The 17,078-nt window shown below is 31.1% G+C and overlaps 1 protein-coding gene across 34 annotated transcripts in view; it reads left to right on the forward strand.

Annotated features, from left to right (window-relative positions):
• Positions 1–15,187, forward strand: part of tmod (tropomodulin) — a 105,744-nt gene extending 90,557 nt beyond the window's left edge. For 5 of the 34 annotated variants that reach the window (XR_015811341.1, XR_015811342.1, XR_015811339.1 and 2 more), the window contains exons 2-11: positions 55–207; positions 308–475; positions 5,588–5,711; positions 5,787–6,007; positions 6,083–6,334; positions 7,453–7,600; positions 9,651–10,044; positions 11,848–11,911; positions 13,040–13,102; positions 14,845–15,187. Coding sequence is in view for 15 of the 34 variants with exons in the window: in XM_088197302.1 (XP_088053428.1) it covers positions 55–207; positions 308–475; positions 5,588–5,711; positions 5,787–6,007; positions 6,083–6,334; positions 7,453–7,600; positions 9,651–10,044; positions 11,848–11,884 (1,497 nt within the window). In the remaining 19 variants the exon portion in view is untranslated. Of the gene's footprint in view, positions 1–54; positions 208–307; positions 476–5,587; positions 5,712–5,786; positions 6,008–6,082; positions 6,335–7,452; positions 7,601–9,650; positions 10,045–11,293; positions 11,383–11,847; positions 11,912–13,039; positions 13,118–14,844 lie in introns of all 34 variants that reach the window. The other 29 variants (XM_088197310.1, XM_088197312.1, XM_088197305.1 and 26 more) reach the window with 15 other exon arrangements.
• The last annotated feature ends 1,891 nt before the right edge of the window (positions 15,188–17,078 follow it).

Below are 17,078 nucleotides of genomic sequence, written 5' to 3' on the forward strand. Positions count from 1 at the left end.
GCAGTCCCCGCGTGACGCTTGACTAATCACGCGTCCTTGTTTCCTTTTGCGCAGACGTCTTCGTCGACGACGACGACCACCATGACGACGCCGGCCAAGTTGTACGGCAAGGACCTGTCGGCTTACGACGAGATCGACGTGGACACGCTCCTGTCGCAGCTGTCGCAGGAGGAGATCAACATCCTCGCCAAGGAGGTCGACCCCGATGTGAGTCACATTACATATAATACATATTAATCCACTTCCTGCTTCTTCACATCGACGTCGATTCATCACATAAAACTCAATCGAATGTCGTCAATTTCAGGATAATTTCTTACCGCCGTCGCAAAGGAACAGCTACGAATGTACCAAAGATCCGACGGGGCCGTTAAATAGGAAGAAGCTCATCGAGCATATTAATAAGCAAGCTATGGAGACGCCCGACCGACCTGAATTGAAACCGTTCGTTGCAGGAATTATCAGAGGGAAAAAGGTATTATGCTTTGCACAATAATGCTTTATTTTTCATAAAAACTAACATAGTTGTACCAAAAGAAATGTAAAAACAATCGCAAATATAAATCGCTGCTCAAGACACAAAGGAGTTTCAAAAAAGTTCATATGACGCATCGTTACTGTTGTAAAAAGTATTTTGTTTTTGTAAAGGCAACCTTTGTTAGCGTCATGTCAAAATTTGAGCACTATCCGTCTCTTTATTTAGTCTAGAAAGTATTGATAATATGTGTTGCCGCCTGTTTTCCATCAAGTAAGCGTTTGTGAACATTCTTATTTGATAACCAGTCAGCTCCGATCGTCATTACGAAACGGTCGAAATACGCCGAACTCAGTAAAATACTTTACACAAGTACACGTGTTTTTGATTCAGACTTCAATATGCATCATATGCGTGCGTTCCGTTTTATTCGAAAATTTTATCCTTTTTTTCGTATCAATTTTTGACCACTGATTCGTCATTACTAACCAGAATCCAAAGAGCAATATTGTAACGATGGATTAAAATAAAAGAAAAGGCTACCAAAGAGTTAAAAGATGTTCCATCAGAAAACAAAGACATCACTAGATTTTGTTTTGATAAAAAAATACAATTGACAATAATTACTACTGTGACTTCTTGGACAAATTAAGAGCTGCCATTGATGGAAAACCATCCAGAACACAATGCCAAAAATTCTGATCCATCACGAATAGTCTTGTTTGTCTCCCAACTAAAATGATTCCTTGCTTTAACTCCGAGATAATGGCATTTGTGCATCTTTAAATGGATGCATTGCACTTAAAAATTTCTACCCTAACCATGATCTTTCTATTTAGCTCTATGAAATTTTTGATACCTTCTCATAGACGAAAGATAAAGGCTTTGAGTAAAAATAAATGCACAGAAAATAACATATTTACTACATTGGCACATAAACAAATACCCAATTTTTTTACAAGTTTGCATTCCTCAATAGATACATCTGATGAAGATAGACTTTTTTTACTTATATTCAAATCCCTATCTGAATAACAAAATAATTCCCTTTCATTGAAATAGTAAATATAATAGACGCTCATCAGCAGAAGAACAATAACATTAGTTTACAAATTACAAAAAAAAAAAGTTTTTCAGAATGAAAAATACGGAAATTTAGCTATATCTCGAAAACAGTTTACTTTCTTAATTTTTTACTACATTTTCTAGTTTAGTGCGCAACTGTAAACTAGTGTAATTAAAAGATCAACACATGTCTTACAAGCCGAGGATGAGATCCTGGAACTGTTAATCTTTGATCTAGGAAATACTGGTACGCTTATGTTTGAAGAACAAGCATTCCTCTATGTTCCGTTTAAGCAAGAGACTGAAAAAAACTAATAACTTATTTATGTAATTGGCTCTGCAATAGCTATCTTAAAATATATTTTTGTGCAATAAATCTTATGTAACCAGACACAAATTACATCTAATTGGAGTCGAATCATTCAGTATCACACATTGCTTTTACACTTAAGAGGAGAAAAATTTGTAGGTTGCTAGTTTGCAATCAATTATTTATCGTACAAAATACAGTTTATAATTGTTATTGCACAAATATTATGAGCCAAAAATATGAGTTAGTTACATTTAATTATTGAACCATGATTAACGGTCATTCATGCGAAGACTTCATTAGGACAGAGATCAGCGGAACTGTCGAATCGAATGATCATAGGAATACATCGTTGGTTGTGTCTAATTATTTTTGGTCAGTTGGAAAGGAGAGAAGAGGCTAAGCTTTATAACCCATTTGCTAGTTAGCATCAGTGATATTGAGATATCGCTATGTCCTCAGATCAAAGGTCAACAGCTAATAGATCTCTCCTTCGGCTGGTAGGTTCTGTGTTGATCACACCTCATTGTCAAGAAGCTTTATATTCTTAATACCCAAAGGAAAAGAATACTTTCCGTGTCTTGTTTTCTAAAAGTACTAAGAATAACATGAAGAAAAAATGTTTTTGTGTTATTCTTTTCTATGACGCAATTTTTGTCAGTGTTCCTTAGCTGATACAATTAATACGACTTTTGTCAATAGAAAGCTTTTAATAATGGTTAGAATTAAAAAAAAAGATTTGTTGCACATTCCAAATAATACACTATTGTGTTTACACTAATACTATATTTCTTTTTAGCATTTAAATTAGCGTATTGCGTAATTTAGTATCAAAGCTTTTAGCGAGTCTCGTTATTGTCCGTCTTAGTTGGTTTCTTATGATTTATCAGGTACTGGTCGATTTTATACCAGCCACTGCCACACTTGCACACATACATTGAAGCAATTAGGGGCATGCGTGTAAAACGTTAATACTTGAGTGTCATGCTTTTTTTTGCTGCTAGAAATATAATAACTTTTGAATTAAAAAGAATGAAAAAACAAAAACAAATTGTGTTTAATTAATTTTATTAGTGGTTTTCAATTTGTGGGTTGCATAAGATCAAAATTAAAATCATAAAATTTGTTTTATTTCTAGTATAAAAAATATTTACAAAGAAAATTAATATAAATAAAATAAAAAATATGCTGGTTTTGAAGATTAGTTGACGAAATGCGTTGATTTTATTTCCACGAAATATGATGCGTTGCGGGATGGATTCTAAAGGGGAAAATTGATATTTGAATTAGTTAATTTTTTGATACTTTATTGGGGATCTAATTTATTTGTTTTATTTATTTATATACAATTATATTTTCATTGAAAATTAACGTATTCAAACTTCCTTGTACCGAAACAGAATTCGTACAATTCATGCAAGAACCTGTTTTGTTGTGTTTATGGGGTGTTCAGTGTTCTGACCAACGATCACTCGCTGCCACTCGTTCGCACTAAACCTATAAATTTTAAAACGTTTTGCTACATAAATAGCGGCAGTGAATGAGCGTTGGTCAGAAAAAAGAACACCTCATTAATAATGCAATGAATCTACTTAAAAAAATATCATTTTTAATTGTATATAATTAATATTACCAATTATTTTATTTAAATCAAATTTTGTTACTTGTTTATTATCATGGCGCCAAGCTCAAATTTTACAGTTGCGAAACGTTTATTTGCTGTTCAAACCCGAACCTAACCTAAACAAATTAACCATTATACCGTTAATATATTCGCTTAGGTTAGGTTTGAGTTTGAACAGCAAATGAACATTTTGCAACTGTTAAATATGAGTTGAATTTTGAACAGAAAATGAACGCTAAGTACCAAAATTTAAATAAAATAATTAATATTTATTTATATACAACTATAAATGCTATTTTTTGACATTAGATTTACGAAAGCCATCAAATTGACGGGTTTATAATTTGTATTTTGATTTTATTTGTACCAGATAGTATTTTCTCTGAGTTTTCTTACGACTTTTTATATTTAAACACTGCAAATATATTAGCACTATTTTTAATGACACCTGTCAAATTTTTGGGTTTATACCTGTAAATCTAGTGTTAAGTAAATTCGTTGCAGAGAGTTATTCATGGGGTGTTCACTGTTCTGATAAACAACCTGTTTAAATTTAAAACATTTATGTAGCAAATAAGTTCTAAACAAAATCAATGCATTTCGTTAACTAATCCTCAAAAGCAGCGTTTTTTATTTTATTTATCTTGCGTTTCTTTGTAAATATTTTTTTAAGCTAGAAATAAAACAAATTTTATGATTTTAATTCTGACCCATAGATTATGGACCACTGACAAAATAATTTTAACATATGTACCAATACAGATACGAGCCAAAACATTTGATAATTTTTTTCTTCTTTACTTCATTTTAATTCAAAAGTTATCATATATTTTTGTTATAATTCTGTGTTGTTCAAAGTTCTCACGAAACAGCCATTTTCACACACCACGCAATAGATAAATGATCTGTCAGTCAGTTGAATGTTAAAATGATTTTTGCGCATGCTCCAAACTGCTTCATTATGTGTGTGCAAGCTCAGCAGTGGCCGGAATAAAATCCTATTGATGTCTCTGAGAGACCTGTTTAAATTTTTTACCGTCTAATAATGTTATAATCCGATAAAGACTAAAGACAATAAAACATGTTTTTGTGTAAAAGCTGCTTTCGGGATCAATTCTTCTACCCGTTCTTTCAAGATCATTGTCTTTTACATCCCTGGTTCGAATACAATATTATATTTTTGTCTTATGTGACTGATTTAAAAATAGCGTTTTCACAGTCACAAATAAAACAGGCATCTATTTTAATTTTGTCTTCATATCTTTCTGATTTTAGTGTTCCCTTAGTAATTTAACCACTTAACATGCGAGTTTTTTTTTTGAAAAGTGTTCCAAAAAAATCATATTTTTTTATTATAAATTAAAATAGTAAATAATTACATATAAATGGATAAAATAAAATAAAAAAAATTAAAAACAGGCTTAAATTTTCAAAGTTTATATGTGGGACCGTGTTTAAATCCGATTTTCATATTCCCGCACGGGCCGGACACTGCGTGTAATGGATATTTCTAAATTTCCATACCCGTGCGGGACCGCGTGTAAAGTGGTTAAAATTTTTTTAGTAAAATTGGATTTGCTTCGATCTCAGCAATTAGGATGGTTTTTGGTCTTTCACTTACAGTACTTCAAATAAAAATGTCCAGATTCAATACATTTCTGAAATTTTCTAATGTCCAAAACACTTCTTATTATATTTCAAATATCTTAGTTTAAAAATGATACATTATGAAATTGCTGTACTTTTTTCTAGAAAATGCTAATCTAATAAGATAACATTTTATTATCTTTCATTTTTTTATCTATTGTAATAGTAGTATGGATAACTGAAACTGTAGAGTGTAAAAATGTGCTATCTAGAATCTATATTAGTCATCTCCATTTTTTAGGTTCAAATGATAATCATAGCATCTACCAGAAAAAATCACAAAATAGTAGTTTTACGTTATTTCAAATTCAGAAAGAAAATATCTCAAGAAAATTTATAGCATGCTTAGATAAATAAAAAAATACTATCAACTGAATACAATGTACTTATTAAAGGATTAAACTATCATTATTAACTATTAGTTTTAAATTAAAATCTTATAATTCACATCACAATATAATTCTAGTGGTCACCGCCACCTGAAAGTCTTAAAATGAAGGAAGCGGAAGAACAGATAGCCATTGACTTGGGCAATGAATACGAAGCGGCTTTGAATGATGCATCACAAGAAGAAATTATCGATCTTGCAGGTTCTAGATTATGTCCTTTATTAGATGTAGGCTATTTAAAAAACCTCGCTAATTATCGCTCTGTATGATTTTCAGCTATCCTCGGTTTCCACTCTATGATGAATCAAGACCAGTACCACGCTTCCCTCCTCAACAAAGGTCAACCCATCGGCTTGGGCTGGGACGGCATCACGAAAGCGACAGTGCAGAAACCGTTCCCCCAAGAGCCCCCGAACTCGACGGACCCCGACACCACAATCAAACAGGTCAAAGACGACGATCAGAAACTGATCGATCTCAACTGGAACAACATCAAGGTTTGTTTACTTAGAATGTATTGCATTCGGCGTGTAACTAGCCAACTATTGTAATATTTATTTTTATCGTTTCAGAACATCAGCGATGAAAAGTTTGAGCACCTGTTCGAAGCCCTCATGCAGAACACCCACCTGGAAGTGTTATCGTTAACTAATACCGGACTTACGGATAAAACCGCCGGACAGTTGGCCGATGCCCTTGAGCGCAACAACACCGTGCGGGTCATCAACGTCGAGTCTAATTTCATAAGCCCTAGTTTAATTGTGCGATTGATCAAATCGCTGCTCAAAACGAAGACCGTGGAAGAGTTCAGAGCGTCGAATCAAGTATGGCTTCAGTTTAATATGTGTGATATGTTGCGGATTCTCAATTAGCTATTTCTGATCATCGATGGATTGCCTCTTATTTTACAAGGACTTTCATTGACACACTTGTTATAGCAATTGTTTGGAGTCTATTTAAGTCTGAGATTTGACGAACGATTTCTTAAACTCGCAACTTATTGTTCTTTGTCAGATTGTATATTTTTCACAGTATCTCTTATTAGATTTAAAATCAAGGTGAATGTTTCACTTTTGGTACTTTAGATTTTCAATCTAGAACTCAGAAATTCGTTGTACATTTTTAGCTCGCATTCTGTGGAATATTTTATCTGATATGTTGTTGTCCTTAGATGGACATAGTTTTTGCCTCTTCTTCTAATGTTTTTTTTAGCTATGTTTTCACATTATAAAGGGTGTTTTAAAATTAACGTAAGATTTGAATTTGCTGTCATTTGTGCAGTAAATGTTGGCAACTCTGAAAAAAAAATTTGACAGCTGAGAGTTTAGGGATAGTGAAAATGGAGCGTTACACGATACAACGTGTTTTCATTATTAAATAATATCTCAAAAATAATGAAAGTTTGGCGACCACAATTCGAAAATTTAATACAAAATATGGTCGGAATAGTGTTTTAAGTTCGTCAACTGCGAAGAGATTAATTGAAAAATTCAGAGACTGGATCAGTTGGAGACGCTAAATACACTGGTCATCCAAAAACAAGCTGTTCAAATATCAATATCGAAGTAGTGCGTGAAAGTGTTGGTGAAAATCCCGGAACATCAATTCGGCGTCGTGGACAAGAATTGCAAATTTCAAGAAGCTCTTTACAGCGTATACTCACAAAAGATCTGTGTCTCACACACAACAACTGAAGCCTAATGACCATGCACAGCGAAGAGAGTTCGTTGAATTTAATTTCGTTCGTTAATTTTGGGACACCTTATATTAATGTCAAATAAGTTGAGATAGGTTCCCTCAAAACTTCATCCAGAACGGATTGAGTGTTGATCATATTTATCATTGTTAAACAGACTTAATAGATATATGTCACAGTTTTAAGAATTTTGTCCTCAATTTTTTATGTATTTGATATAATTGTTAATTTGTTTGATTTATTCAGAGATCATCGGTGCTCGGTAACAAAATAGAAATGGAGATAACCCAACTCGTCGAACAAAACCCCACATTGGTAAGGCTCGGTTTGCATTTGGAATACAGTGATGCCCGTCACCGTATAGCATCACATCTCCAGAAAAACATTGACAGAAGTGAGTGTCTCATTCATATTCATAAGCTTAATATTTTATATATTTCTATACAATGTCTACAAAATGTCAATTATATAAAGAAAAAAATGCTTTATTTATTGTCTAAATAGTATATAAGATAGTATTTAAGTTTTAATTTTTGCTTTTATTTTATATATAATATAAAATGGTGATTGAAAATGTTCAATTGCTAGGGTTTATAGGTTTTTACAGGTGTATTCATGGTGCTCTTTCACACGCTTTTTTTTAACGCAAATCTCTTGCTTTCTGAAAAATATCGCTTAATATTTTCATCATTCACGCTACGGCGGTGCTACGCACTGAGAAGGTGATTTTGGATACTCATCGATTTAATGTTATAATATATAAACGTTCTCTGCCATTTCATAGTTCATTTTGTGAATAATGTTAATTGATATAAAAATGTACGTAAGAAACATGTAAAATGTCTATGATGGTAAATGTTTTATATGATGCTATAAAAATATAAATAATAGATTTATTATTCCAATGCAGTGAACTGTTTTAATTTCGGTTTCTAGTTTTTTGCCAGACAATCGTGTTATTAAAGATGTTTTTACAACTGGTCGTTAAAAATTGCTTCAAAATTAGATGACCTATGTATGTAACCTTGCGGTTTATAGTTGAACTGTGTTAAAAAAATAATAAATCTATTATTTTTGCTATACATATAATAATGCTGTCGTGTTAATTTATCCATCCAGGTTGCGCAGCAGGTCTTTGTGGAAGTGAAGTGAATATCATTTTTTAGACTATATAAATTTACGTTTGATTTTAATAACTTTTTAATATTTAATAATCGTTACCAGTGTAATCACATAAAATTATATATTTTTATAAAGCTATCATAGATAATATTGTACTTTAAAATGAATAGAATGTATACAAGCCGATTGTGCCATCAAGGTAAATAAGAGTCGGTCATATTATCTAAGCATTTTGGTTAAACGTTTTCTTCCTGCATTGAATTGAACGAGAAATGTACAATTTTTATCCCGTCATTGTACACAAATCATATATTGATATGTCAATGAATGTGTTTCGTGTATATATATACATACATAAATATATTTTTTGTTATTATATTTTCGTTGCATTCTTCTCGATTCTGGACGGATTCCAACTATAGTTTATTATAGAATTTTTATCTATAGAGTAGTCGTTAGTTGGAGGACCTCCAATGAATTTTTATTTCAGTATTTTACAGTTTTATGATAGAACATGATATAAAGTACAATATGTATATTTGAAAAAAATCGAGACGTTATTTAGGTGTGACCGATGGATGACGATTTTTAACTGTTCAATTCCTATTTGACTGGGAACGATGTGATTGTTTTACTTTTCATATCCGAGACTCTTAGAATCAATCTCAGACGTATTCGTTTATCGTTAATGTTCCGCTAAAAACAGCTAGTCCCATTTATCAGCAGAAAATAACCATGAAATACTGAATAGTAATGACCTTGCGGAGATTGATGATAATGAAAATATAATATTTTCCTCTTAGCCTGTGGCGAAAACAATGAAACTAAGAATAGTTTCATTGTATGTAACCTTACCAGTAGTGAGTCACCTCAATACTGGCAAGGTTATATATGATCAATTCTCACTGTTCATATGGAAAACATGTAACATATTTCTATCAAGCTATTTGTTTCTTCAATATGTATTGAAAAAATATACTTGATGAAAATCAGGCAATTTAATGTCAACTAGCTGCTTTTTGAATATAGTAGTTTCTGAAATTTTAAACAATCTGAGATTGATACTAAGTGTCACATCTGTGACATGCGTTCGTGTAACCATTTTTTTTGTATTTACCTCCCCACGTGTGTGGCTTACCCCGATGTTCGTTTTCATTACACATTGTATCACACTATTCATTACACATATATCAACGTATACCCTATTCACTGTGTATATTCCGTACAGTTCGTTTCATAAACGCCGTCCATGTGTATAATGTCATTTTCAGTCATTCTCTCTCTATCGCCACACATTTTTATTGTATCGGCTGCGTTTGCAGATTTCCGTCTCAAAAACAGAGTAAACGCCTCTTTCAACTTGAAGCTCCCTCGGAAAAGTTTGATGAACAATGAAAAGTCGTCGATCGCTGCTGAATTAGGCAGCGGGGTTGTCAACGGCGATATGATCACACCGCCTAGCGCGATGGAAGGCGAGGGCGAAGCCGTCCCTCCCCCCGAAGCTCCCCAGACTATCCCCGATACTCCGATGGAAGTAGATCCATCGCCAGCGCCAGTAGAAACTGTAGATAGCGCTATGGCCGTCGACACGGATGTCGCACCAGTTAAAAATATATCGCCGGAGAGTGCGGACGTTGTCGTTGAATCGGACGTAGCGAAACCCGAATCGGATTATGTAAAGGCCGAACCGGTGGACGTCAACCCTAACCCCCATTCGTGAGTATTTTTTCCGTGGGGCGTGTTCCGCAAGCTATTGCTCTTTTCCCCGATCTCCCGATTTTTATATCATCGTATATATCCGATCATCTGTAAAATTCATTGTTTGCTGTTGATTTGTTCCATTGACAAAGATACTCAATGTTCTTTTTTATATGTTGATGTGTGGCGTTCGTTATGTTATTATATATATAAACTATTCGAAGACATAACCAAAATGTTGTATATAATGAGTTTTTTTTCTTTTATTCATCGATTTTTTCAGGTGGAGATTTTATGTTTTAAACATGTTTTTTATATACATATAAATATTTTTATTATTCTCGATCGAAATTGACATACATGAATATAAATGACACTATACAAATTGCTCCAGATTACACACACATATCCGTGCTCTCTCTTCAAAAGTCACAAAAAATTAATATGCAGTATTATTTTATATTTAGGACCCAGATTACTTTTTAGCAATTCTTTAAAAATTCTAAAAATAATTTTAATATCAATACTTATTTTTTTATTTATAAATATTACACAAAGTAATTTTCAAGGTTTTTAAAAGTGACAACTTAAATTATTATATTTTTATGTAACACTGAATAGGTTGTAAACTTTCGCTGAGACAAATAAGCAAACAATTTTTACCAAAAGCATTATTTTTTTACAATGTAAGTTATTGAAGATAATCAAAAAATTGTGTATATATATTCATATTAAAAGAGTAATCATAATTTAATAGTATAATATTTTTAAATAATTTGGATTTGAGTCCAAAATAATAATAAAAACATATTTATAATAATTTTAATACATACAATCAACTCTTATCGTTTGTGTTGAACAAAAGCCTGACAATGTTACAAATGTAATATATTATTCGCTGTAAAAAAATAATGCTTGAAATATTTAGAAAACTAACCCCTTAAGTTTAATTGGCTTACAAAACATGCCATGTATGAGTTTTATGAATGTTGACTATGCAATAAGATTACTTGGATACAATACAATTTTTTGTATGCGGTCCAGTTCTCATAAAATATAATATTTTTTTTAATATTATTTTCGAGTTGTGTCACCATTGAAGAGCGATTGCGGCATATTACACGTACACACCACAAGAGAGCTTTGAAAATGTTTCCCCCTGCCCCGATTAATATTTTGAAGGCATAGTCACAAACGCGACTGCGTTTTAAAACAGAGAAAAAATCAGACAAAAGCTATGTTTTGTTACTTTCTGTTACCTTTACAGTACGGAAAGATTTAACCCTGCGGCTTCAGTTCAGATTCTTTAACAATCTACCTAGGAAGTCAGCCCGCATCCAGTAAAGGTCAGGATAGGTATATTATGCCCTTGGCATTATAACCAAAATAAAAATAAAAAAACCGCTTCACTAATGGCAAAACCTGAATTATGCCTTTAAATTTAATACCGTCTTTATTACACACGTTAAATTTTTAGGCTGATTCATACCGACAGTATAGCTTTTTTACGCACACTCACAACCATAATGCCAAGATTATATCTATAAGTAGGTAACTACGCTTTTTACTGTCTCTAACTCACAAACAACGACAACGACATATTGACTTACAGTCAGGTCTGTTTTTGTTTATTTTCTTCGTCTAGATCGAGCATGTTCCTACCCCGACCCTATATCGCATGTTGGTTTTGTCGTGTGTGTTATTTTTTATTATTTTTTTCTCCACCCTATCTTTATTATTATGAAGTATATTATAGAATGATATTTTTATAATAAATAAAAAAAATCGATTTAAGTGAAACGACTATAATTTGGTTTCTAGCGGAGAGGGGAGTGTAGGAGAATCTCAACAGTATTAAATTAGTGGATACTCCACTCTTTTATCGGTAAAACTTGATACTAATGCATAGGATGTGCCGCTTTAAAAACGCAATAAACAACGCCTATTAACATTTTTATTTTCTTTACTTTTATTTTAATATTTAACAGTTTTACTATTACAAATATAGGGGATAAGTCGCGTGGTTTATTTATCATTATCTATATATATACTATATACACTTTCTTCTGCTCACTTTCTTCGAATACGACGGTGTTGCTCTTCGATTTTGGTTCTACTAATTTGATTTGATTTTTTTATTGTAGATTTTACTAACAGGATTTAGTGACTAATTTAAGTTTATTTGATCATAATATGACTAATATGTATTTTATTTTTAAATAACAGTTTGATTGCTCTTACATTATGTATATTATGTATTTTATAATACGAAATGTTGAATATGTTATAATCCTTATTATACAAAATGTCGTTATCGATTTTTGTTATTAATAATGACATTTTGAAATACGTTTATTGTTAACCCTTTTACACTCGCTCAGTTTTAAAAGATCAGTATAGTTATATACAAATAAAACTTATCTGATTAGGTTCATTTAGATTAAAGTCATTTGTGATAAAGAGCTAAATATTAGCGTGGTCAATAATTGGTTTACTACAATGCAGCAATACGTTATTGATGAAATATCGGAAAACATTTGATTTGTAAGTAAAAATATATTTACAATTCTAACAATTTTTTTTAGTAAAAATAAATGATGTATTTCTATCTGACTAAACCTAATCTGATGTTTTATGTGTATGAAAATATACCGTAAGTCAACTATAATGATAGCTTGGCTCAGTTTATTGTAAAAGGGTTAAAATATTGCATACTTGTACACTCGATTGTCTATCTTAGTATAACTAGTCTTCATTAATTGTTAATTCAAAATCAGCCAATCAAGTATGCAAGTATTACCTTAATATTGAATTGTTATTTTTTTTATATAAATAATACGTTTTTTGCAGTGTTGTCATGTAAAAAAATATTCTATTATTGTCACAATGAAAATTCAAGAATTCCGGCTCCGTTTGCATGTAACATTTTTTCACGTGACGACACTCCTCTAACCCGATCCACGACTTGATGATCGATTGCGCATTGTTTTGTTATGTGTTTTGTGTGTTGCAGTACGCCTGTCGCGCAGGGGCCAGAAGAGTTCATAGATCCCTGATTCTACCCTAGTGCGCTTCAGTATGTACTGGCCATGTCGGTCACATATAAATACTATATTTTTTTCTCATTCTCACACATATACATATTATTTAACGCACACTGCTTCATCTCCATTTTGCACTATGGTTTTTTATTATTTTAAAAATAAAAGTATATTTATATACACATTTATATATATATAGCTATCTTGAAATGATTAGCGACGACGTTCAATTAACACTTTAATCGTTAATATGAGTGTTCGCTTATGTATGTTTATGACGATTGAGACTCACGCTTTTCGTTCTATTGTAGACAGACTATCACTGTTTCTATTTTGGTGGATGTATACGTTGTGTTGTTTCTTTTTTTGTATCAATAAATTCAAATTTATTGTTTTTTCTTGTATTTTAAAATAATGTTTTGTAGAAAAATCGTTAGTTTATCAGCGATTTTTAAATAAATGTATAGTTAAGGCAATCTAGTATATCAAAATTCTAGTTAAAGAATTGATTCCTGCGCAAATTAAAAAATATCATATTTTATTTTAATCCTTTGATTGCCGAAATCTAATTTATCGGCATTTACCAATTAAGCCAAAATTGGCAAATTCAATGCCATCATTGAAGAAAAAAAGGATCGGCAATCGAAGGGTTAAAAATCATTTCTCAACTTATTGATAATTTTTTTATTAAAATTGATTTGCCATAATGCATATATTAATTTGCAATAATGCATATTTTAATAATGTTCGGACTGAAGCAAGTCTGCAAATTATAGATATTTGTTTTTATTCAATGTAAACTATTTACAATACAGCATCAATTGATGGATGTCTCTGGCAGTCCGAATTGATTCGGCTGTGGGAAGTTCATAAGCTTCTAATTATGAGAAAGAATAGTGCAAACAACTTAGTTTTTATAGTATCACATTGTTTGCCATTAATAATCACTACAAGAAATGAGAATCTAACAATAAGGTTAATTCATATATCAAAATATATAATCTGCTCAAAAATGAAGTGACCATTTTGCCTCATAGATTGTCTTAACTATAAATTTTCTTCTTTGTGTAGCTTTAATTAAACGCTTTTAAAATATTAATAATATTGTAATATTAAATAATGTACTTTATTTACACATTAATGTATTAAATAGATTTGTTAATGTTAATCCTTAGACTGCCAGTTATCCTATTTGATTTTGTAATATTTTTAATGATTATATAACGAAGGCAATCAGAGGGTTAATGCGTTTATTGATAAATATGAATTTCTATAAGAAATAGGGTCTCTTGGTGCGTTTTGCATGTTTTATGTTCAATAATAATAATTATTATATCTATTTCAAAGATATTAATTCTGCTAAAAAAATGCCGTTGAAAAAAAGAAAACTATTCATTTCAGTATAGCGTAGTAGGTGTCATTTATGTGTATTGTCAAGCTTTAATATTTGTTTTTCAGCCATGTCCATCTCATCGCAGAAACATTCTTTATATATATATATATATTACATATTATAATTTTGTATTTGTGACATCATGACGCCATGCATTCTGAAGTCACAGGAATATGATTTCCTGAGCCATGTTTTCTTTAATAAACTGTTCAAATGTCTCATCATGAATGTAAAAGAAAGCTTACCTGATTCTTTTTTAGTAGATGTTATAACGTATGTATATTTAGAATCATTAACAAACTTATTTAGAAGTAGTGGGATCATTCAGGTAATCTTTCTTCGATCTTAATCGACTATTTTTAACTTGTTTTTTATGGTTTACAGGTCGCCAACGCAGGATGGGACACTTTTCACGCAACTACACCACCGGTTGGATTTAAGTCTGCCTCTTTTGCTATTCTTGCTGCAAAATATACATAATTTAGTGTTAAGTGATTATTTACTAGGTTATTTTTTTGAAATCGTACCACTCCAGTCATATGTCAGATTTTTGATTATGAATGCTATATAAATGTTTATATTTTTAAGGTCTACCAAAATTTTAATTTCTTTTATATTATTGTGTAAGTAATAATTTTATTCTATTTGACAAATTGTGTTTTTATGTTATATTGATTAGTTTATCTTAAATTAAAAAAAAATATTTGGACGATTTATATGTACAAAATTTATGAAGAAAAAAATATGATATAATAATGAATAATAATATATAAATTGTATAATAATGAATTTTATTAAAATTGTATTTTTAGTTTTTTGTGCAACGAAGATCGATTTATATGTTTTATTTTTTGTCAGATACGGCCTACGTTTATTAGAGTTTCTATTAATTGTTAGTTAACGTAGCTTTGTAATCATGAGAGACTTAGTATGGCTGATCATATTGCCTTATATACATTATTATGTCCACATTTTTGCACGGGATGTCTGAACGTCGATAGGATGCTTTAAAACATTGTGATAAAATGTATTGTTTGATTGGACTCGATAAATAAAATAATAACGAGAGCATTGTGTATGATTGAAAATTGTGCATAATGTTTGTTTAATTAAAATGAATAATAGAAAAATTAATAAATTTACTCACACGCCCCTATTTAATATTTTAACTGTATATATTATTATTTTTTAATATGTATATATTTACATTAAAAATATATCACATACAATTTCGATTATTTTTATATCTCCTAAACGCGAGATGGCCATTGAATGTTTAATTGATATCTTTTTAATAGCCAAACAACTTTTTTTTAGTATACAGTACTATACTCCCTGCTTTATGTGTGCGTTCATACTTCTGAATGTGAATAATTTATTTTAAGTTTTAGTCTTTAATAGTATATTCGAATTGAAACATTTATCATATTCTTTTTCATCATCGTTCACCATTTTTACTTCACAAAACTATCATTATATCCGACTTTTATGTATTTTTAGTCTCATGATATCTTCGTAAAATGCCTTTGATGTAAAAATTTTGAATAAAATCATTAAAATGTTAATCCTTTTTTTGTTAATTAATATATTTCAACAAAAATTGGGCAGGTAGTTTTTTAATTAAACAGTAATAGAAAAATTGATAGGCGGTACTACAAATTTATCATTGTTATGTTTCCGTAGAAAATTATCGAACTTTCTGGAGTAAAACTGTCTCAGAAAGTTCGACGCGCGAGACTTTCAGAAAATTCTGCAAGTTTGATACTAACAAGTTAAATTGTGATTCTTACGAAAAATAAGTGTTATATTTGTTACATCGTGTCAAAGTCTGAGTGTAACAATATTGAAATAACTGATCAATATATAACTGCCATTGATGACACTATAAATATCTAATTTTATTATGTAACTGCTACTATTATACAGTAAATAGCCCTATCATCTGAAAAAGTTTAGGTACATAAATAAGATATATCAGATGTAGAGTAAACAAAGTTATGATTGACATAAATTAAGAATAGTAACAATAGTATAGTCCGTAACTCTGAGGTAGTGGGTTCGAGTCCCGGCAGTGGCCATCGAATTTTTATTTATAAAAATGCGCAATTATTAAAAAAACCTGCCCCAGCTGCAGTGACATATATTAATAATAAATTGTGTAGCACGTAAAAATTTATAATTAATAATATAGATGTCACCGATTCCCAGACTTGTCTGGTGGTTAATACTTGTAAGTATTCATTATGTCTGATTGACTTACTGAGCTGGTACAGATTTGCCCGTTGTAACGCATTGGGCTTACACCTGTCAGGTTTCAACGGAACATTTAATAAAAATAAATAAAAAAACAAGAAAAAAAATTATTCTTGTGTGTTGCATTATCTGATGACTTTCAATGATAATGGGCAAAATAACAAAAACATTGATAGATGTTGACTTGTACAGTAACTACTGTGCTGGGCAAAATAAAAATAAATGCATTTTTGCTGTATGAAGACCTATGCAGTTCGCACACACGGAGCAACGACTAGCAAAACTGAGTTGGCACTTCCTCCTCGGCGGCGTAACATAACAACCGGCGCCTTTCATCACATAATATGTTAACTGAATGTAAGTAA

The sequence above is a fragment of the Plectrocnemia conspersa genome, unplaced genomic scaffold (genome assembly GCF_051122295.1).
Source record: "Plectrocnemia conspersa isolate PC_06_02 unplaced genomic scaffold, ASM5112229v1 ptg000011l, whole genome shotgun sequence".
NCBI classification, from domain to species: domain Eukaryota; kingdom Metazoa; phylum Arthropoda; class Insecta; order Trichoptera; family Polycentropodidae; genus Plectrocnemia; species Plectrocnemia conspersa.